Raw genomic sequence first — 22331 nt, 5'->3', positions numbered from 1 at the left:
CAATGAAAGCAAGAAAACAGGCATTCACTTTGGTTCCCATTCTAATAAATGAGCTACCAATCAGAACTGGTGCTCTACATGTAAAAGACTATTGTCTTGTGATTTTAGGGATGGCCCTTTTTTACTTGTTAACATGAAACATGACTATATAAAACCATGTGGGTTTCACATGTGGTCTACATGGGTTTCAAATGGAAATTTACATTAGTTTCATATGTGACTTGACATGGGTTTTACATGAACATTTAGGTTACTTGGGTTCACATTACGTGTTTATCATGGGTTACACATGTCTGACATGTTTCACATGTGCAGAACCACATATAATCATATTAGAAATGTGGGCTTTTCTGTAGAGGTTGGCCTTCAAAGTCTGGGTCAGAATTCACCATATTACCAAATGGGTAAACGCAGAGTGAATCTTGAAATGCCACTGGCCAACAAAATTGATCTTTGAGCTCAATATCTATTTGATAATTGAATTATTTTTAAAACAGCCAACAGCATGGCTCAGGAGGAGATGATTTGGAGTGAGCTTTTAGTGGTCATCAGTAGTACTGCAATTTGAAGCACTTCCTCAATGACTGCATGACCAGTTCCTTGTGGCTTCATCCATCTTTTACATCCATACTATAGGAAACCATTTTAACCACTAGACTTTAATATGTAAGCATTTGATGTAAAACATGATAAATCAGACAAACACAGAAGTTCCACCTCATTTTCACTCCTTTTTACCAAACCTTGATGGCAGCATGTTTTAGTTTTTAAGGACAAATTGGCTAACAATGCATACTTGAGCAGTCTTGAAAAATAAATCGAAAGAAGAAAGTATTTGAACATGATACTTTAACACTCTGTATGCACTGCAATGGTACAAACCCATCCTAACTTAAAAGCTGGGCAACCTGCTGTTACAAAATCAGACTTGAACATCGATAATAAGCGTTTGAATTAAAATTTCCCCGTTTGGAAAATGCAAAGAAAAGAACTGACTGCTTAGCATGAAAGATTAAATAAACAAAACAAAACTGACAAATTACTCATTACCACTTGAAAGAGTTTTAATTTGGGGAGAAATAATAAGAGAATTTGCATATGACCTTGTGGAGCATGTTGGTATGTGACGGAAAGGTGCTTCTACTCGCAGGCATCTAATCAGACAGTTTGATTAAACCCGTGAAGACCCCCTGTTGCATAAGGGTGTGAGAGTTCACTCATTTAAAAATCACTTCTCACAGTAAATGAGTGTCAGTCAAGGTCTGAGGTGCACTACAAAAGGTATCGGTCATGCTGTCTTCTCATTAATCCTTCCACCGAGCTCATTTCCACCATTTCTTTGGGGACATTTTAGCCAGACATCAGGTTGTCAGTGCATTTCAAATGCTTTTGGTTTCACTCTTTTGCAGTACTTTTGCATAGAAAACTACTTTTAATGTCAAATGCTTTCAGCTTGTCTAAATAAATGCTAGGAAATTAAGAACTGGTTGATTGGAAGTATTCAGTGTCACAGTTTGGACTGGTAAACAGTGCACACAATATCTACTAATTAACTTCCCTGTCGGCCTCCTTTGTGCTCCCACTCCATGCCAGAGTCCAGCTTTTCTCAGCTCCACTGGTTTACTTCCCTCCTCTTCATCTGCTCTGTCTTCCTGCTTCCCTTACATTTTCTATCTTTTGTAATTTGGCCCAAGTTCATCTCGACACCTAACGGATTCGTCTGCAAAGTGAAAAATGACATTTTGGGTCGGGGACTTCAAGGATGGTCAAGTTAATGAATGGCCACCAGATGGCCCTTATTAGGCTAATGTGTTCCCCCTCTCTGCAGCCCCAGTTCTCGCCTGGGGACTTAACTTGCTGGCAGCATGTCTGTGTGGGTGTGTGTGTGGTGGTGCATATGTGTGTGTTGTTGAGTTAAATCAGGTTAACCTGGGAAGATGGAAGGATGCAGCATTTCCACTTTTACACCGATGCTCTGTGTTTTTGACGGGGTCAAATGTCAGTTGCCGTCCCGGTCATCCCAGTGCCCCGCTGACCTTCGGGCTTTCCCATCTGACAGCCTGACACCAGCAGCGCCTGCGCTCGCTCTGAAGTTTACATGCAAAAAACAGGATTCAGAGAATGAGCGGTGAAGCCCTTTCCCCTCCAGCCTGACAGCATGTTAATTGCCTAATTCGTAATCCCTGCTCATCAAAATGAATAATTGTTGTATTGCATACATCCACCACAAAGTCTCACCAAACACCAGAGTTGGGCTAAACATGGTAATTAATTGAGTTTAATTTATTAGATTAGCGCCAGTGTATCCTGCCACTTGTCCTTTGTGTTTCCTTAGGTGAATTTTGAAGCTATGAGGGATGCGAGCCAAGCTGTCAACTCTGTTTTAAATGAGCTTCGCTGTTAGCTGTTGGACATGTTGCTGGAGCTCTTGGCATCTTGCCTCAGTTGCTGCTATTATTCATTATAGAAAATCTTTTTTACAGAAATCTCTTGTCCTGTTTCTGAGCCAAATTTAATTAATGAAAGAAAGTTCAAAGTCTGGAGTTTTACTCAGTTCTTTAGCATTCTTCTTCATTTTTCACATTATGAAATATATGCTGAAGGCTGTAAAAAACTCTTGACATCAACATACAAGACACGTCTTTACCTTTTTTTTTAATTCTGTATTTATGTTGACTGACTTCCCTCTAATACTGAGCTACATTTGTACATATTATGAGTGCTTGTTAAAGGTTAGGCTTTTTTATTTAATTGAAAGGGACATATTATAGATTAATGAACACAAGTAAAAAATACAAAATGTAAATGTGCACGGAGTTAGCGTAGCCCCTAAATTCATCTGTTCCTTAGAAATTAGAAGTATTAAAATATACAATGATCAATATTACCATGGTTGTGTGTCAACTGTCACATTACCAAGCTTTGGGAAAGGCTGCTCATCCTAAAATGACACACTGGGGTGCCATCAGGATTCAAAACCAACCCAGAGCGCCTGGCCATGACAGGGACCAACTATACTTACTTTACCCTTAACACCTTGTTACAAATTTGCACTTACGGTCTATTATTTTATTATTTTTATTACCTGTTTGATATTTAATTTGTATTTTAATTTATTCCAGTCTTTTTTCCTTTGTTACATTTCTCCTTGGTTTTTAGACTATTTTTTGACTGTTATGAAAATATTACCTCATCTTCGATTTAATGCATGCAACACTTCTCAGGACAGGTCCATGTTTCCCACATTATAGCATCCCCTTTTCTTTTAATAACAGTTAAGCCATCAAAAGATGCAGAGGTTTGGCATTGTCTTGCTGAAATAAACAAAACGTTCCTTGAAAAATATGTTATCTGGATGGGAACATATGTTGCCTTAAAACATATATATGCCACTTTACCATAGATGATGCCTTTTTAGATGTGTAAGTTGCGAGTGGTTCCACATGCAGTCAGAGATGCAAGCTTTGAAATGAATGCTGATACCAAGCCAGAGAGTCATTCATGACTTTAAACTGTAATTATACTCGTCATATTGGTGACTGTGCAATCAAATGTCAACCAATGATTTCCAAAAGGAAATGTACATTCATCAGGTGTACAGGCATTTCTCCAGATATGTGGAATCTAGTTTCACAATTTGTGGATGAAGTTTTCTTAGAGACTCTGCTTCTTTGTGGAGCTCTTTTTGCAACAGACTAAAAAGCACCAACAAAGCACATTTTTTTCAAATTATCTATTAAAGTTTAATAAAACATTGATTTATTTCCAGTGTTTTGTGTTATGCTCTTTCTCTCTTTTTTCTTTCTTTCTCTCTTTCTTTCTTTCTTTCTTTCTTTCTTTCTTTCTTTATTTATTTATTTATTTATTTATGTTTTTTTATTTATTTATTTATTATTTGTTTATTTGTTTGTTTATTCCACTTAGTTTTTGGAGGTGACTATTAGACCTTGTACTTTTCATTTTGGACAAATTTTAATTTCATCCATATTTAAACAGTAACCAAATCAGCCTTTTACCTCCTGAAAATATATCTATAATAAGAGGACCAGTAATGATTTAGAAAACTCCATGTATTTTTTTTATTTTTTTATTTTTCTTTTTTTTTCAGTGACCTGACAACTTTTAGAGATTTTAACATGTTTCTCAAAGGAAATAATTAGTAAAACAACTGCAACTATGCGAGAATGCTGCTGCTCTAGTGCTTACAGAGACCAAAAACAGGCAACTTATCACTCTGATTCTCATATCTTAACACTGACTTCCTGCACCAAATAACTGATTTTAAAATTCTGTTGTACAAGGTGCTGGATGGTCCCATAACATATTTTTGATATGCTGAAACCATATGAACCACCAAGACTTGTTCATCTGGGTCAAGTTTATTTTCCATCTCAAAGTTAAACTTTAACAAGAAGAATTCACATTTTGTTTGTTTGCTCCTGATCTGAGACAAAGATCATGCTGATTCATTGTCTGATTAAAGGAACTTTATTATTGAGTATATTATTATTTATTATTTCTGTGCTTTTCATGTTGATAAGTTTAAATATCTGCTTTGAAAAATAGTCTGTGGAAGGATATGAATTAAGTTATTAAACCACCTTTATATATTGTTTACATGTTAATGTATAAATATTTACTTCAGTATTGCAACTTATGAAAGTAGGGCACTGATTTTATGATTAAAATAATATTTATTTTTTAAAAATGTTGATGTAGTGACCAGAAAAAAAAAAATGTGGTTATCAGTACTAACATTCAATGCAGCAGTATAGCTAAAAGATCTGTGAGTAACAAGTCAGCACATAAGCAAAATGTGTGCCTAGTTACCACAGCAGAGTAAATAGGGCAACAACATCATCATTATCCATCACACTGTAGATATAAAACTGTAATAAGGAAGGAGGGTGACCTCAGGCAGAGCCTGAAATTTCTCGTAGTGGCAGTGTTGTGCCATCGGTGGAGGTTGGAACATAACTGCTGACGCCATCACTATCCCAGGAATGACAAATGGGATCTGAATACATCTGGAGGTGCTTCAGGGAACACTGTAAAATGGGTACATTGCGAATGGCACGATTGCCAGTTGAGGTTAGGAAGAAAAGAGAGAGGAAAAGCAAAGAGTGAGCTAGACTTAAAGACCCTAAAATAGAAGCTCTGCCTACTACATCTCCATCATCCATCTGCCATGTGAGGTGTAGTCAGGGTCTGCATACATAGTGTGACAACCATCAACCACCTTCAACCACAGCAGTGCTTTAAGCTACTGAATCAGTGTAAAGTTCTGGCTGCACACTGGCTTTAAAGATGCTCTACATGCAGCCCCCACAAATTAATTCTCTATTCCCACATACTGTATATTGATGATGATGATGATGACTGTTGATTTTTTTTCAAAGAGAGGTTCAAGACCTGCCTTTTAGCTTAGCTTTTAATTAATTTATTTTTATTTGTTTATTTTATTTTATTTTATTTTATTATTATCTATGTATTTTACTTTTTGTGTGAATGAGAGGGCGGTACTAGGTGTGAGTTTTGTTTTATATTCTTTACATTATGTAAACTTTTTTTTTTTCATGTAAAGCACTTTGTGCTACTCGTTTAAAAAAAGGGGGTTTATAAATAAAATTTGATTGATATATTTCTCCAACAGATTGGTGGTTTTCTGAAATGAATATCAACATCACTTCTCATCTAATGACACCTTTAAATCCAGAACAGAAAATCACAAATTTATTTATTTTATTTTTTATGGATGGATGGATGGATGGATGGTTGGATAGTGACTCACTGTGTCCTGTTTTTTTTTTTTTTTTTTTTTTTTGTTTGTTTTTTGTTTTGTTTTGTTTTTTTTGGCAAAGAACAATCATCTCAACTTGACTTTACACTAGGTGTCCCTCAAGGTTCAGCTTTGTGACCATTTTTATTTAGTCTTTACAGAAATATCCTTCCAAATATTTGTTCAAATGTCAGTACACAATTATATGCTGATGATACAGTTCAGTTTACATATACCAACACAAAAACAAGGAGCCATAGAGCTGACAAAGGCAGTGTTACCCTTATCTAAATGACTTGAGAATTCTGGATTATACATAAATACTACTACCACTCTTCCCTGACCTGCCACCTTACAGTGTCCTGAAGATCCTAGGAGCTATGTTTGGGCTTTATGCCCCTGGTAGGGTCACCCATGGCAAACAAATCTCTAGGACAGGGACCAGACGAAGCGTATCTCCATAAACCCCTATGATGATTCAAATCAGTGGTTTCCGGTTTCCCCTTCCCGGAGATGTGGGTCACCGGGGCTCCCCTCTGGAGCCAGGCCTGGAGGTGGGGCACGGAGGCAAGAGCCTGGTGGCTGGGCCTTTGCCCATGGGGCCCGGTCAGGCTTAGCCTGAAAGAGTGGCTTTGTGTACTTGGAGAAGGCATTTGACCGTGTCCCCCAGGGGCTCCTGTGGAGGATGCTGCGGGAGTGTGGAGTGCCAGACCCCCTTGTATGAGCTGTCCGGTCCCTGTATGACCGGTGCCAGAGTTTGGTCTGCATTGCCATCAATAAATCAGGTTGGACTCTCTTGGAATGATTCACATCCAAGTGTGAAGCAGCTGGGATGAGAATCAGCACCTCCAAATCCATAATCCTCAGCCGGAAAAGGGTGGAGTGCTTTTTCTGGGTTGGGAATGAGGTCCTGCCCCAAGTGGAGGAGTTCACGTATCTCGGGGTCTTATTCACGAGTGAGGGAAGGATGGAGCAGGAGATCGACAGGTGGATCGGTGCGGCGTCTACAATGATGCGGATTCTGCATCGGTCTGTCATGGTGAAGAAAGAGCTGAGCCAAAAGGCAAAGCTCTCAATTTACTGGTTGATCTACATTCCCACCCTCACCTATGGTCACAAGCTATGGGTAGTAACTGAAAGAACGAGATCACAAATACAAGAGGCCGAAATGAGTTTTCTCCACAGGGTGGCTAGGCTCTCCCTTAGAGACAGGGTGAATAGGTCAGTGATCTGGGAGGGACACCTCCCTGGTGAGGTGTTCCAGGCACATCCCACTGGTGTAATGAGTAATCTCTAAAGTTCTCTAGATCTCTAAATTTAGCCACACACATACACAGAATAAAGGGTTGAACAGAGTATCATTTATTTAAACCAGGAGACTGGTGAGGGGAAAACGGGCTGCAGCCCAATAAGGAGTGGCGGAGAAATCCTGTGGGGCTGTGAGGTTAGAATCCCGAAAAGACTCCCGGTATTAATGTGCAGATCCACAAATCCAAAAAGGCATGTCATAAGGCAGGCAATGGTCAGACACAAAGAGGCAGAGAGAGGACTATTTATCAAGGGGCGGGCAAATCTCCGTGGTCGTTCTAGGCAGGGGTCAATATCCAGATAACATTTGGCAGGAAAAGTCCAGTGTGGATCAGACACGAGAGGTCCAGGGTATGTAACAGGGCTGACAACAAGAATCTGAAACAAGAGCAAAGCAGGGTCTTAACAAGTTAAGCAAGTTGACCTTCTGGCAGGGAAGCAGAGACTGGAGAGTGAATAAGTAGGGCGGGGAACAGGTGAGGAGAGGCAGTAATCAGGCTGCCCAGGTGGAGCAGATTAGACTGATGAAGAGCTGGAGGCTCAGCAGAACAGCAATCATGACAACGGGTAGGGAGGACCCAGGACATGCTGGAACAACTTCATCTCTCGGCTGGCCTGGGAACGCCTCAGGATACCCCCGGACGAGCTGATAAATGTGGCCGGGGTGAGGGAAGTCTGGGTTTCCCTGCTTAGGTGGCTGCCCCCGCAACCTGACCCCAAATAAGCGGCAGAAAATGGATGGATGGACATAAATACCAAAAAGACAGAATCAATGTTCTTTTCTGGCAAGCAAGCGCAGAGTGTGCAAGCATTTGTAATGCTGAATGGAAATAGCCTTTTGGTTTTCATTGTTATTCAAAATAGCAAACTAAATATTGCAGTCTACTAAATATGATAACATTCAAGAAGCAAATATGTGTTTCAGAAAATTGAAATGTCACTGCTTATCAGTCTTAATCAGTGCAGAGGCAACAATGGTAGCTTACCATACAGAGCTTAACTTCTGATCTCCTGCTAAAATTAACTGGACCCGTGTGAGTCTAACTTCCTGTATAAACTACTGAATTAGTGTAAAAAATTCCTTGTCTCCTGGATATGTGGAATTACCCCCGCTGTGATGAATTTCATATGAGCATGAACCCAGAAACCTGCCAGTTAAAATAAACATTATCTTCATTTGCTCCAAATTAAATGCTTGCAGATATTAACTTTTTAAACTTTCGCCCCAGGTTGCTTAAGGTAAAAAAAAATAAAAGACTTCGTAAGCTGTTAACAACAGTAACTTCACAGCAGTGCCTCAAGGCAATATCACATTTACAGAGGGGAAAATATTAAAATCTGTTACACTGTATTTTTTGTGGCGCCGAATGAAATGCAGAATTCTGTTGTGTTGAAAAAGGTACCACGTTCTTTCTTTTCTTTATTTACAACCTTGTCCTGTCCAGCATCACAAGCTGAAAGATGGTCTGGCTGCCATGTTCCTCCCAACAAATTTGCTTTACAAAGGGGAAGCTTAGTAGATAAAAAAAAATCTTTGTAGATATAAGGCTCCCCATGACCCTTACTGTTTTTAATTTGATTATTGCTAAATTACATGTCAATGCTGGACCTGGCAGCTGGAACAAGGGAAGGGGGAGAATGAGAAGAAAAAAAGGGAGACAAAGATAAAAAAAAAAAGAGCAGCAACAACTCTACAACCAGACAACCAGCTGCTAAAGAAACTTGACAGAAAACATCTGACAGCCTGTGTAGGAAAACAAATCATCAGGCAAACTAAGGAAAACATGAAGAATACCAGCAAGAAGTCTATGAAAATATAACTATAGCTATTGGCAATTAAACCTGCAGGAACCAAGTTCAAACTATGACATTTACTCTGTTAATTAACAACATGGAGAAACGAAAACAATAAATCTGAAGACCTTTGGTGCAATGTGGATTTCAGCTCACCACAACCTCCTCTCTCAAATCAAAACTGTCCTCTCAGGAAAGATGAATTTCTAAACCTTTTCAGAAGTAGAAATAAAATTGGATCAATTACCATAAATGATGACGTAATGTCCAAAATTTTTGTCAAGAACCACAGCCTTGACTCAGAAACCTGACAAAGGATTGGTTTTCTCCTTTGTGATTGTTTGCAGCACTTTTGTTTTTGTTTGTGAGTCTTCCTGCCTTTTTTGTTTCAGCAAGTGACAGGCAGCTGCAATGATCAGATTACTGGCAGAATATTTTGCTCCCCTACCATGTAAAACTCAGAGGCTGCTGTTAGAGTATATTTCAGGTCTGTTTACTTGTACTTGTAAGGTGTTGCTCAGTCAACTTTGCAGCTTTTGGCTGAATCTGAGTTGAAAAGGTTACATCTCTGCCCATGTCTGTCACACCTTCAAAGAGCTAGGGCATTACGCCACCTCCATATGTTTTATACATGCATTCTGTTCAGACTTTTATCTGCCCATGGTTCAGGTACTGACTGGTTTCTGTTTCAGTATTAATTTTAACAGCAAATTTTCATTTCTCATGAATTAACGTCACAATTTAATCATCTGAATAATGTTTTTGTTGAGTTTAAATCAACTAAATGAAATTATCTGAAGATATTCAACTTCGTGAATAAGTATAAGGGTAATGCATTGCACTTATCCTTAATTTTCATTTTTCTGAAGTCATTATTTACACATCTACTAACTACAATTGTTGATTTGCATCTCAGAACAATGTTTCATTTACTTATTAGTTACAACATCTGTGGATATTAAAGTTTGCTGCCTTGCAAAAGCAGCCGTTGCTCATAAACTAATGTTAGCTTTAGCATGCTAATCTTGGATTCATAATAGCATGTGTGCAAATATTGCCTCAAATTAATTTTTACTCAGCACAGCTTATGAAACATTTTATTTTGCTTTATATCAAATATGAAATATAATCATATGTCTGCTTGTCTTTCTCAAAGGTTTTGACATTTGGTCGCATTAGTTTTCTTTGGAGTACATCGGAGCTAACTGTAACGTAGATTTCAGTATTTTGTTCCAGGATTCTTTGACAAGTAGACATAGATGTTACAGCTGGCAAATTCCATTTACCATGAAAGGATCCTGCCATTATCCATTATCAGTCAGGATGACCTAATTGTAGATTTACCTAAAACTGCTCCAGCTTACTTTCTCTCTGGATTTGTTTAGTATTTGCAGTCAGCGTTTGACCTGTTCTGTTGCATTTGCCCAAATCCTCCTTTGATCGTGGTGCTGCTTCCCATAAACAGCATCTAAATGCAAGCATCACAGTTGAAATGATAGTACAGCAGGTTAAATTTCATTTAACCTTATTAGTATTGGTGAGGAAATGTTCAGAGAACAGCCCACAGCTGTCCATGAAATCGAACATTTCACCACTGACTCCTGAAAATGTGAAGTATTAGACATTTAAAGAGCATCAATAAACCATTTAAAAAGTTAAAAGAGAAAGTCTTTTTTGTAAGGCAAGGCAAGGCAGTTTATTTGTATAGCACATTTCATGTACAGGACAATTCAAAGTGCTTTACATAAAACAAAGACATTACAGATATTTAGAATAGTAAAAGGCATCAACACATAATCAACACATAATCACAATAAAATAATAAATTACATTAAAATGATTAAAAGCAAGATAAGTTAAAAAAAAGTTACCGTGCAGATTTCATGCATAGGCACATGAGAAAAGAAAAGTTTTTAACCTGGATTTAAAAATGTCTACATTTGGGGAAAGTTTAATCTCCACTGGCAGTTTGTTCCATTTGTTTGCAGCATAACAGCTAAATGCTGCTTCTCCATGTTTAGTCTGGACTCTGGCCTGGACTAGTTGACCAGAGTCTTTGGATCTAAGAGCTCTGCTAGGTTTATATTCTCTGAACATATCACAGATGTATTCTGGGCCTAAACCATTCTGGGATTTGTAAATGATCAGAAGGGTTTTAAAATCTATTCTGTGACTGACTGGAAGCCAGTGTAAAGATTTCAAAACTGGTGTGATGTGTTCAGATCTCTTAGTCCTGGTTAAAACTCTAGCAGCAGCGTTTTGGATGAGCTGCAGATGTTTAATGCTCTTTTTAGGAAGTCCTGTTAAAAGACCATTACAGTAATCCAGTCTACTGGAGATGAATGCATGGATGAGTTTCTCTTGGTCTTTCTGGGAGACTAAACTTTTAATTCTGTTGATGTTTCTGAGCTGGTAAAAAGCTGTCTTAGTGACAGCTTTGATATGGCTGCTGAAAGTCAGATCTGAGTCTATCAACACTCCCAGGTTACGAACTTGGTTGGTAATTTTAAGAGCCCGAGTCTCCAGGTGTTTGCCAATGCTGACCCTCTTCTCTTTGCTACCAAACAGAATAATCTCAGTTTTGTCTTCATTTAATTGTAGGAAATTCTCCCTCATCCAGGTGTTTATTTGCTCCAGACACTGACACAATAAGTCTATTGGACTGCAGTCATCTGGTGACAGAGACACATAAAGTTGTGAATCATCTGCATAACTTTGATAACTAATGCTATAGTTTTGTAATATTTTACCCAAAGGGAGCATATACAAGTTGAACAGAAGAGGTCCAAGGACTGACCCCTGGGGGACTCCACAAGTCATGGCCACTCGCTCGGATTCATAGCTGCCGATCGTAACAAAATAACTCCGGCCTTCTAAATAGGACCTGAACCAGTTAAGGACCGCTCCAGAAAGTCCAACCCAGTTTTCCAGCCTGTGCAACAGGATTCTGTGATCTACAGTATCAAACGCAGCACTGAGATCCAACAGAACCAGGACTGATACTTGACCAGAATCGGTATTCAACCTAATGTCATTTAACACTTTGACCAGAGCTGTTTCAGTGCTGTGATGAGGTCGGAAGCCGGACTGAAATTTATCAAGATTTCCACTTTCATTTAAAAAGTCATGAAGCTGGTGAAATACAACTTTTTCAATAATCTTGGAAATAAAAGAGAGGTTAGAGACAGGTCTATAGTTGTTCATTATAGAGGCGTCTAGAGTCCTTTTCTTTAGGAGTGGCTTAATAGCAGCTATCTTTAGTGACTTGGGAAAAATGCCTGATGCCAGCGAGCTGTTAACTATCAGTAGGAGATCACTTTCTACTGAGGTAAAAACTGTTTGTAATACAATATACACTCACTGGTCATTTTAAGATGTCCACTTCACTATTACCGGGTTGGACCCCCTTTTTCCTTTTGAAATAAATTAATTCTTGCTGTCATAGATTCAACAAGGTGTTGGAAACATTACTCAAGTTTTGCTCCATATTGATATGATAGCGTCACACAGTTGCTGCAGATTTGTTGGTGTAATGCAGTAATTGCACTACAAAGTGCTTTACATTAAAACAGCAGCAACAAAAATCTTATACCTAAGAGTCCCTCAAACTACAAACCACCAAGTCATGCCCACATACACATACATGACATGGGCGTGCCTGTGGGCACTTTCCTAACCGTTGCCAATCGTAATGGGGGAAATAATACATTGGAATTAAAACAACATTTTAAGCTGAGGAAATTAAGCTGAGGAAAACAAAATAAAACAAAGGTGAAAATAATATACAATAAGAAAAATTTAAAAAAGACTCAATAATAAGACACTAGAAACATCACAAAGAATAAGATTGTATAAAAGACCATTAAAATGGAATAAAAAATGCTCTTTAAATCTGACTCATTAAAAAATGTAAATACAGAATCATTAATGTCAGAATGTGTTGAAAAAGTGAATACTGAATAAACTGGTAAAACACAATCACAAAATAATATAAAAGCCGGATTTATTATAAGAGAGTTTGAGAGAAATAAATGTAAGTGGCACACTAATTATGAATACACACTTTACACCAAAGGTAAGTCTTAAGTCTACTTTTAAACATGTCAACACTCGTCTGGAAGACAAGGACCATTAAAAACTAAAAGTTGCCTCTCCATATGTTTCTGTGCCCACATTAGGAATAAACAAGAGACCTGAGGGTCCGGGAGGCTCATAAACTAAATGCAAGTTAGATAAAAGCTCAGAAATAAAACCCTTAAGAGCTTTAAAAGCTAATAAAAGTATGTAAAAATAAATTCTGTGTCATTCTATTGTGAAACCACTAGAACAAAAATCTAGTTCACAATGGTGAAAAAAAGAAAAAATAAGTAATCATACAAACGGTTGATGCATTATATCTTCATGCATTTTTGCTTCCAGACAAATGTATTCTATCTACAGAGTATGACTAGGTCACAGGTGTGACGTACACACACACTCCCAGCTGTTCTCCTTTTATCTCTCTTCATGCATTGAAATACACAAGGTGAGATCACACTCAGGTATTTCTGTGCTGCACAGGCTGAATCTAAGTCCTTCAAAGCTCATCTATGCATGACGTTTGCTATAAAGATGTTTCTGTTGAGCCGGTGTATTTCAGTGCATTTACATTTCAGTTCACATGCTTCTAAGCTCTCTCAGAAACACCTTCAAGCATTTAGTCTATATGAAAGGAGTTGAATGTGTTAAATATTACAAGTTTACAGTGGCAAATAAATGCTGCAGTGAGCCAAATTAAATTGTGCATTTTAACTGCTTTGTAATGCTAATTGTTATTGAAGGCAATGTTTGTGCCACCATCTGTTGTGTATGTGCGTATGTGTGTGGGGGGACACACATTACAGCTTGCATGTGTGAAAAAAAAAGGCTGCTGAAGATAACTGCAACTCTGAAAAGTGAGCTAAAGTATGCCAAAGAGTATTTTATGCCTTTGCCAGCTTGGAAATGTTGTTTCTGAGCTGTGCCATGCCACGCCACATGCATGGTAGACATAGGTTCCTTTGAATCTGTGCTACGTGAATATAGAAATACTTTAAATAATTAAGCTGGAGGCGACAATTACGTTGCTGCACCCTGTAAGGAGAGATGCTCAGAGGAGCCGAGTGGACAAGTGTTGTTTTTTTTTTTGTTTTTTTTTTTATATGAGGGTGGGCCGTCAGAGTGTGGTCTATAGACAGCACCTCAGTGTTTATGCAGGGATGCCAGTCTCCAGGAAAACAGCAGAAAGCTGCTTGATATTTGCACACAGTAGCCATACTGTCTGGCGATGGTGATGGGTCCCTCATGGCCCCAAAAGACTGCAATAAACCCAGAGAAAACATGGGGGAAGAGACTGAGGGAAAAGATGTGGCTAATATGGAAGGCAGTTGAAAATGTCTGAACTTGGCAAAGTTGATTTGAGATTTTTGGAGGAAAAAAATGACAGAAGGGAAAGTAAGGAAATAGCTGCAGTGCTAAACTGAAGCAAATTTAGAAATAATTACGCATGCAGGCTATTTTAAGTCTGTAGTGCTCACTGTGCCTTATGCTGTGAATAATTGCAGCATAATTTGCTCATGTTATGACATCAGGATTTGCATTCAGTCTTTAGGTCTTTTTTTTCCAAAGATTTTCTAAAGATAAAAAAACATGTACATATTTACTTGAACCTATAATATGGCTTAATACATTCTCTGTGTGAAAAATGGTTAGTAAAAGATTTTTACTCGCTATTAACTTTACAAATCTACCATCCAAATTGTGATCACAAAAGTTTGTTTAGAGCCCAATGTGGCCAGGGGCAGAGCTAGAGGGGGGACCAGGGTGCCATTGGCCACCTCTAAAATCTGATTGGACACCCCAAGTCCCACCTCAGGTGTTTGATAGAGCACTAGAAGAGGAAGACAGAAACAGAGAAGACAGAGTCTTCAAGTACCACTACTAATTTTATGTAAGGCTTTCAACCTGATGTTAGCACAAAATTATGCAGCAGTGCTAATCTAATTGCATGCTAGCACTAAATTAGTTTTAAAATAATGTGGAGAAAACATGTCATATTTAGTTTTAAGTGAGTGTATTTAACGACTACACATCAGCTCAGGCAATCAAAATTTTCACATTAGAGCTTAAAATAAACTAAGATCCTCAAATAGTACCTCAGAACCCTGGTTACTTATTAATGGCTAATCTAAAACTACATGATCCAGTTTATTAGGACAGGAGGCTAGCAAGGCTGCTAGTTGATTATAAGGAAGGCCACAACATTAAAATGTGGAGAAATATATAATAAACAGTCTGATTTTGTATGTCAAAATAAAAGAATGTGGAGAAAGGGAGATGTTTCAGACTTGTTTTGTAAAGAGGAAGGACACAGATCAAGCTGAGACAGACCCCAGTCCTAACAGCTCCCATCATGAAGTTAGCCACATGAGGATCCAGTCTACCACTAGCAGTAAACCAGAAGTAGGGATAGGTGTATCCATATGCTGTATACCCCATGGATGTATAGTCTAAAAATGCTCCCCTCTCCGGTGTCTTCACATCTGTTTTCAGCTGCTGCCGGTTCAGTAATCATTTTCCTCAGTTGTTGCAGCACTCTGTCTCGCCATATAACTTTTAATAAATTTATCAATTTTTTATTTATTTATTTATTTATTTTGTTTGTTTGTTTAAATAAGACGTCAATGCATTTTTGGAGCATTATCATAAATGGCCAAGCTAGCACTCAAGCTAGCTACAGCAGCTGAATACTGCAATGCTTAACATGGTTACCTAACAACAACAAGGCCCCCCTCTGCTGGAACCGCGAGTTCTCTTCCCACACCTAAAAGCATTGGCTGCATGATGGACATGCCACCTGATCATCCTGCAAGTCCGTCATGGTCATGGTTGGAGTCCCTCAGCTCCCTGAGCTTTTTAGTGACAACTGATTTACTGGACTGATAAAGGATTCCTTCCACCCAGTCCTTTACCAGGTTCATGTGCATCTGGGTCATGTGTGTCTTGATGTCTACAACAGCCTTTTGACACTCGAGTACAGGGCATATCCCTCCTCCTCCTAAACTGCCAGTGACCAGTGAATTTAGGAGGTTGTGCTCCTGAACATTTGTGGTCTGGTGAACATTCAGCAGGCGTAATTAATCTGCCCTTATTACAATAAGGATGCAGACCTCTCCCAAGTCATTGTAATTTTTTATTTATTTGCCAATGATTGTGGGCCATATTTTTGAGTTAGAAGCTTTAATGGCAAAATTATCCTTATCTCAGCTTAGTAAAGAATTCTTTTAAAAAAATTCTTGGATCCAGGCAGTAATTCTGATCACCTCCAAAATCTAATTAGGTGTCCCTCATTCCAGTTGTTAGATTTCCTGAAAATTTAATCTAAATCCGTCCATAACGTCTTAAGTTATGAACATAACTTTTTTTTTAGTTCTGTCTATCTGACTGAGGGCAAACAAACTAACGGCGTCGAAAACATGACCTCCGCTTTGGTAGAGGTAATAACATTATTATTACAATTAGATATTACAGTAACTAAAAACATGATGAAACAGGATGACTTTTGATGCTTCTTCTGCATGCTGTAATGTTTTAATAATACTTTAAATGAAGCACTTTGAATTATCTTGTGCATGAAATGCACTATACTAATAAAATTGTTTTACCTTGCTTTACCTTGTTTTGCCTCAGCCACTGTGTGCTGTATTAAATTTATAGATTACACATATTTTACTTTTAATCAGCGTATTATTTAACTTTGTGTTCACTGATCAAAAATCTCAACATGCATGGAGTTCTTTAAATCTGGCAGCTTTGAGAAGGACGTAACAGTGCTTGTGACCTCTTTTGCCTACTTGTGTTTGGACAATGTGCTTGTTTTAAATGTTTTCTCAACTATTTTGCTTTTATTTGAATGAAATAATTAGCTGCTACATGAGTAATTTCTGTCAGAGCTGGTAAACTCATTTTCTGGGTGCAATATTTTATGCTATAACTTATTAAATACTGCTAAATGCATTTAATCAACTTGTTTAATTTTTAGCGACATTTCAGTAAATTACAGGACTCAGTTCACCCCGAGGTGCCGAGTTAAGCTTAAACATATCCGTCAGCAAACTGGCAAATTTTCAAAGCTACCAGTGGCATTCATGAATCACTAAACCAACAATGGTGAATTTCTGGCCATGAAATCATACACTGTGCTGATTCTGTTGCACGGCCAGAGTTCAAAAATGTACTTTGATGCATGGAGCCCTGTGATCAGAGCCACAGCACCTTCCACACCAGCTTTCATACCATCGTTCCATCAGTGTCGACTCCACAGAAAATCTTTGCTCACCAACAAGAGTCTCATATCAGACACAACCACAGTGGGCCGGAAAGTTGAGCCCAATTGAGGAAGGAGCTGATGTCACCCAGCCATCTGTCACACTGGTGGTCCAGCCTCAGCTGGAAGTATATAGTGACTTACAGACTGGCCAGGCCAAGGCAAGCCTGCCTGGTGGGCATTTCAAACGCCCCTTCAGTGCCAAGAGCACTGATTGTTCCATCCCTGCACCACTGTTCCTTTTCAGAGTCCAAGCTTCAGTCTAACTTCAGCAACGGCAGGTAACGAGGTAGCAGATGGCAAGGGAGACCACCACCCACACATGGGCACACACACAAATACACAAGACCTGATTCAGAACATTTTTACAGAGAAGCTGGAGCAAGCGTCAGCATATGCTCTGTGTCTTTTACACACTTACCGTGTCCTCAACACATGTACAACTACATGCTGCATGTTTTTACACACCCACAGTATACAGCTAGCTTTCATGTCTTTTTCTAATTAATCCTACTATATATAAATATCGGGTTAAGTTAGTTCATTATCAGCATGATCGCAGCAACAAGACTCACTGCTTATCCCCACATTCATTCACACTTATTAGCCAATAAGCTAGTGAGAAACAACACCCCACTGACTGCAGGTTATTTAAGTCCTGTGGAGGAAAGAGCAACAAAACACTACAGTAAGCTGCATAATTTGAACCCTAATTTAAAAGAAAGTCACTTCTGGTAATGTGTTTATGGTGTGTGTAAAAGGTAGTTTCAATGGTCTTGTTGAGAGAATGTATGGATGTCCCTGGAAAAGATGTGTCTTGTCTTGAAGGCAGCATAATATTGCTCCAAATACTCTGTGTATTATCTGCAGTAATGCAATCAACAAGAGTGTGTCACAAACCCATGCTATCACAGAACCTGCCCCCCCCCCACCACACTATTTGTGGTGCCATATAATGCTGACAATCACGTGTTTGAAATGATAAAAAGGTTCTTTTTTTTTTTTTTTGTAAATATATTTAAATAAAAACACTACATGTTATCTACATCACAACGTATATCAAATAGAAGCAGTTTAGATTCACCAATCAACAATAAAGCAGTACAGGAAATCTCAGCAGATTAAAAGCAGCGTATATCTTTATTTATAAGCTATTTACATCATTTACAGTATGATACAGCAACAATACAGGGTTCTGCTACACAGTCAGGATTGCACGGTTTTAGTTAGGCCACAGCGGTTGGTACCGTGGTTATGAGACATAACATGGAGCGCACAGTAAGCAAACATCTTTGGCTTCATTGGGAAAACAAACAGATGTGGAGCAGTGGATGCAAAGTTGTGTGAAGAGGAAATAAGTGGATCTGTACGATGTGATTTCCCTGAACCTGAAGAGATGCTTTTTCCCCACTCAGCATATGATGAAATAATAATGGAAAGAGAAAATTCAGATCCATTCTCTAATTGGCGTATTAATTTAAGGTAATGTTGAATTTTCTTCAAAGGTACAGACCGCTTCTCCCTCCTCTTTCCATTATGTTGAATCTCCTCCTGCCAACATTCAGCAGCAGCAGCAGCGGCGGCAAAGCTCACAGTCCTCAGAGGGTGAGGAACAGAATACAGAGAGAAACCGAGAAGACGGAGAGTGGTTGAGAGACGGATGAGGAAAGAAGGCAGTACAGAGAGAGAAGTGACACGGTGAGATAGAGACGGGATCCGACAGAAAGATGAATGCAGAGGGGTCGCTGAGGTGAGGAGATGGTGTAATGATTAGATCACAGATACCCTTGAGCCTTCCACCCATCCCTCCTCTGCAAAATAAATAAATTTTAAAAAATCTGAAAGCGTACTGGGAGGAGAGGGAGGTCTGCAGTTGTAAATGGCCCCGCTGTCAGAGTTCGTCTGAGAGGAGGAAGAGCAGGAGTGGATTACTGGAGTCTGCGATTAGAGCCCACTCTGACTCCTCCTCCTACGATGGGAAAAAGGTGTTGGATTGTGTTTGTGCCTCTTCTTGCACCAATCTTTCCTAAGGAACTTATACATGTAATATTTTACATTTGAGATGCAGAGAGGAAAAAATGTAATCTTAAAAGGTCTTCAATAACCATCAAGTTTCTGAAACGGTTGAAATTTTAAATGAAAGTCAGAAACATTTCCAGTCATACCATTGTATATTCCCAGTTTAACAAGATAGTCACAGTCCTCAAATATCATCCCTGTCCTAATCAGATGATGTAATCTCCAAACTAAAACAAGCCAAGAATGATTGCACTTAGATGAAGACCTGTTTAAGATGCTGCCATCTAGTGGTCATGTAATGACACTGCAGATGGGCTGAAACTGGGGAAATACTTTTCTTCAGTCCAGAAGTTGAACTATACAACTGACTGATCAAATCTGGTGGGTCATTAACCATCCTCAAATATAATGGCTCCATTAAGTCGGCTCAGATGCATATCTTTACATGAAAACCTTATTTAAGCCTCTGCATGTCTTCCAGTAGCATCACTACAGTTGAAGTTAACCACCATAGCTTTCTTAATTTCAATGTTGATGAGTAAGAACAATGGAAATGTGGTGAGAAGGCAACTTCAGGACACAAAGTAGTAAAAGAAAGCAGTCATTCATATTGTTTACCTTCATTTTTGCCCATTATGTGAACATAAATCAGAATGAACATGTATTAAGCAAATCTCCAATTACAGTCTGTCTAATTAGCCATAGAAGAGTTTTTAGTCTGACCCCAGTGATTCAAGCTGGATCTTCTTTCTTTTTCTATTACTGCTAAAAATGTGGTAGTGTTGTGCAGGTATGTCCTGTAAAGGTGGGAAAATCCTCTTTAACTGTGGATCAAGGAGACTTTGTGCAGGTTGAAAGGCAGAGAAGAGGAGCAGCTGGAAAGCTGATTCCAGACCCAATTTGTAAATGTAAATGTTTTGGTCAATTTACTTCCATTAAAAAAGAAACAAGTGTTTAGTGAAACTACTGGCCTGTAAGATGATGGATCAGATGAAGCAGGTTTTTGTGCATCATCTGAAGAAAATATAGATGAAGTACAAATCTTGGTTCACAGCCTCTCATGAACAAACAGCCAATCGCTCCCCAACAAGCGGCTAATGCCTCCAATAGGATAAAACCTGAGCGAATGGGCGCTTGTTGACAGAGCTGCCACCGATAAGGGCGTCGGATCGCTCACAGCCAAGACAAGCGAAAACATGAGAGGCTGGGCCGGAGATAAAGGATGTCGGAGGTGGGAGGAAAACAGGAACAGCAGCGATCAATTGCTGGCGAGTTGCAGCGATGCTATCCGACACCATCCCTCTCTTCCATCTCCAGTAAGAGTGTGTGTGGTGATAATAATCTGAACGGGAGGAAAGGTGGGTGGTGTGTGTATATGTGTGTGAATCTAGGTCATCAAGTCATCAATAACCGCTCGCGTTTGTGGAGCAAACACACAGGCAAGGTCAAAACTGACTGAAATCCCTTTAGAGTGAGACGGGGGATGAAAAAGAAAAAAAAAAGCTTTGCAGCCTTTGCAGCGAAGGTCCCTGCAGCTCTCACATGACTGTATTCCCACACGGAGCAGCGGATGAGAGTTGATGGATGAATGGATGGATAGATGAGTGCATGAATGGAAGAGCGGCATTTAAGTATTCGCTTGTGACAGTTCTGGCGACGGCTGACTTGGCAGGCAGAAACAGGTGGGAGTTTAGAGGGGGGGTGCTGTGGCTGGCTGCGGCAGAAAGGAAGCGAGGGATGAATTATGGATGGAAGGATGAAGTCAGGAAGGGAGAAAGGGAAATGTGTGGTGAGCGCTTGGTCCCTGCTGACAGTCAAGCTGCTTGTTGGTGGAGTTGCTCGGCCACAGTCAACCAGAAACGTGAGGGCATCTCTGCATCTGCAGCCTGACGTAGACCGTTTCTCTACCAAAGGCCACGGGGCGCCGTGGAAATGAGTGAAGCACCTGCAGCCATGCAGACGTTCACTGTTATGTTCTCAGTTTACTCAGTCCACTGCTGCCATTCTTCTTTCATCAGACTCTTCTTTGTTTGTTTGGGATTGTTCACTCCTCTCCCTCTTCCACGTATGTGGATGGAAACCAGCCGACCTGTGGGTGACAAAATTAAAATGTTCAGGACAAGAAATGGACATCTCAAGCAAAAATAATATTATTCAACCACTTTCCAACTAACAGGTGTTCTGTGTTTGCCAACAAAATGCATGCTGTTGTTTCTCCATTTAGTCTCGTGAGTTCATTAGCTGCGAACGCGCAGAGTTGATGCTCCGTCATGCCTTTGGTCTGCAGCACAGCTGGCGCTCATTTCCAGCTCTGTCCATGAATCTGCGATGATAGACTCACGAAATCTTCAGACAGTTTCTTCGGTCTTTTGATGATGGTTTTTCTTGTTGGGACTCTAAACTCAGGCTAAACAAATACCATCAAACTTCCAAAGGCTTCAACAAAGCTGATGAGAAGCGTGTGCTTAGCTAACATCTTTCAGTCTGCCATTTGCTCTTCACATCTAACATCAAACTGATTTGTGGCTGGACCTTCTACTAGGTGCTGTTTATAGTTATAGTCGACTTGACTCGACGTGCTTGCATGCTTGGAGGAGGTTACACCGGACTGCTGCTGGGCATGGTTTTTGGCTTTGCATGTTTCTACTATTTTAGAATAGAATAGAAATACTTTATTAATCCCTTTGGAGAGTCCTCAGGGAAAATTTTACCCCATTAGAGTTGAATCTTACAGCTCTCCACTCTAAATAAAGTAATAACGTGCAATTTAATATCAAACATATTATTAACAAATAATAAGATAAATAATAATAAAAACACAATATGAAAATAAATACATAAATATGAGTGAATAAAAGCAAATAAATAAAATATATTAGGTGGATTAAAAATAAAAGAACAAAGGCCAGAAGTGGTTTGTTGCAAATTTGTGACAGCAGACATCAAATCGTGAATATACCAGTCACATCTGTCCTAAACTGCCTTCAGGAAGAAAAATGCTGGAGGGCTAATAACGGTTAGAAAATATTATCTTTAGCTTCACAAATTCCTCGGGACATTTTAAAACTTTGTAGGGATATTATCATT

The 22331-nt window shown here is 39.2% G+C and overlaps 1 protein-coding gene across 2 annotated transcripts in view; it reads right to left on the bottom strand.

Moving 5' to 3' along the window:
• Positions 1-18346: 18346 nt before the first annotated feature.
• The window catches only part of LOC121628876 (guanine nucleotide exchange factor VAV3), a 106257-nt gene continuing 102272 nt past the window's right edge, over positions 18347-22331 (bottom strand). For both annotated transcript variants that reach the window (XM_041968253.1, XM_041968254.1), the window contains one exon: positions 18347-21333. In XM_041968253.1, the coding sequence (XP_041824187.1) occupies positions 21289-21333 (45 nt within the window). In that variant the 3' untranslated portion in view covers positions 18347-21288. The remainder of the gene's footprint in view (positions 21334-22331) is intronic.

Source organism: Melanotaenia boesemani, chromosome 18 (assembly GCF_017639745.1).
Source record: "Melanotaenia boesemani isolate fMelBoe1 chromosome 18, fMelBoe1.pri, whole genome shotgun sequence".
Lineage (NCBI taxonomy): Eukaryota > Metazoa > Chordata > Actinopteri > Atheriniformes > Melanotaeniidae > Melanotaenia > Melanotaenia boesemani.
The sequence above is the reverse complement of the archived record's forward strand: the minus strand, read 5'-3'. Positions and strand labels throughout refer to the sequence as shown.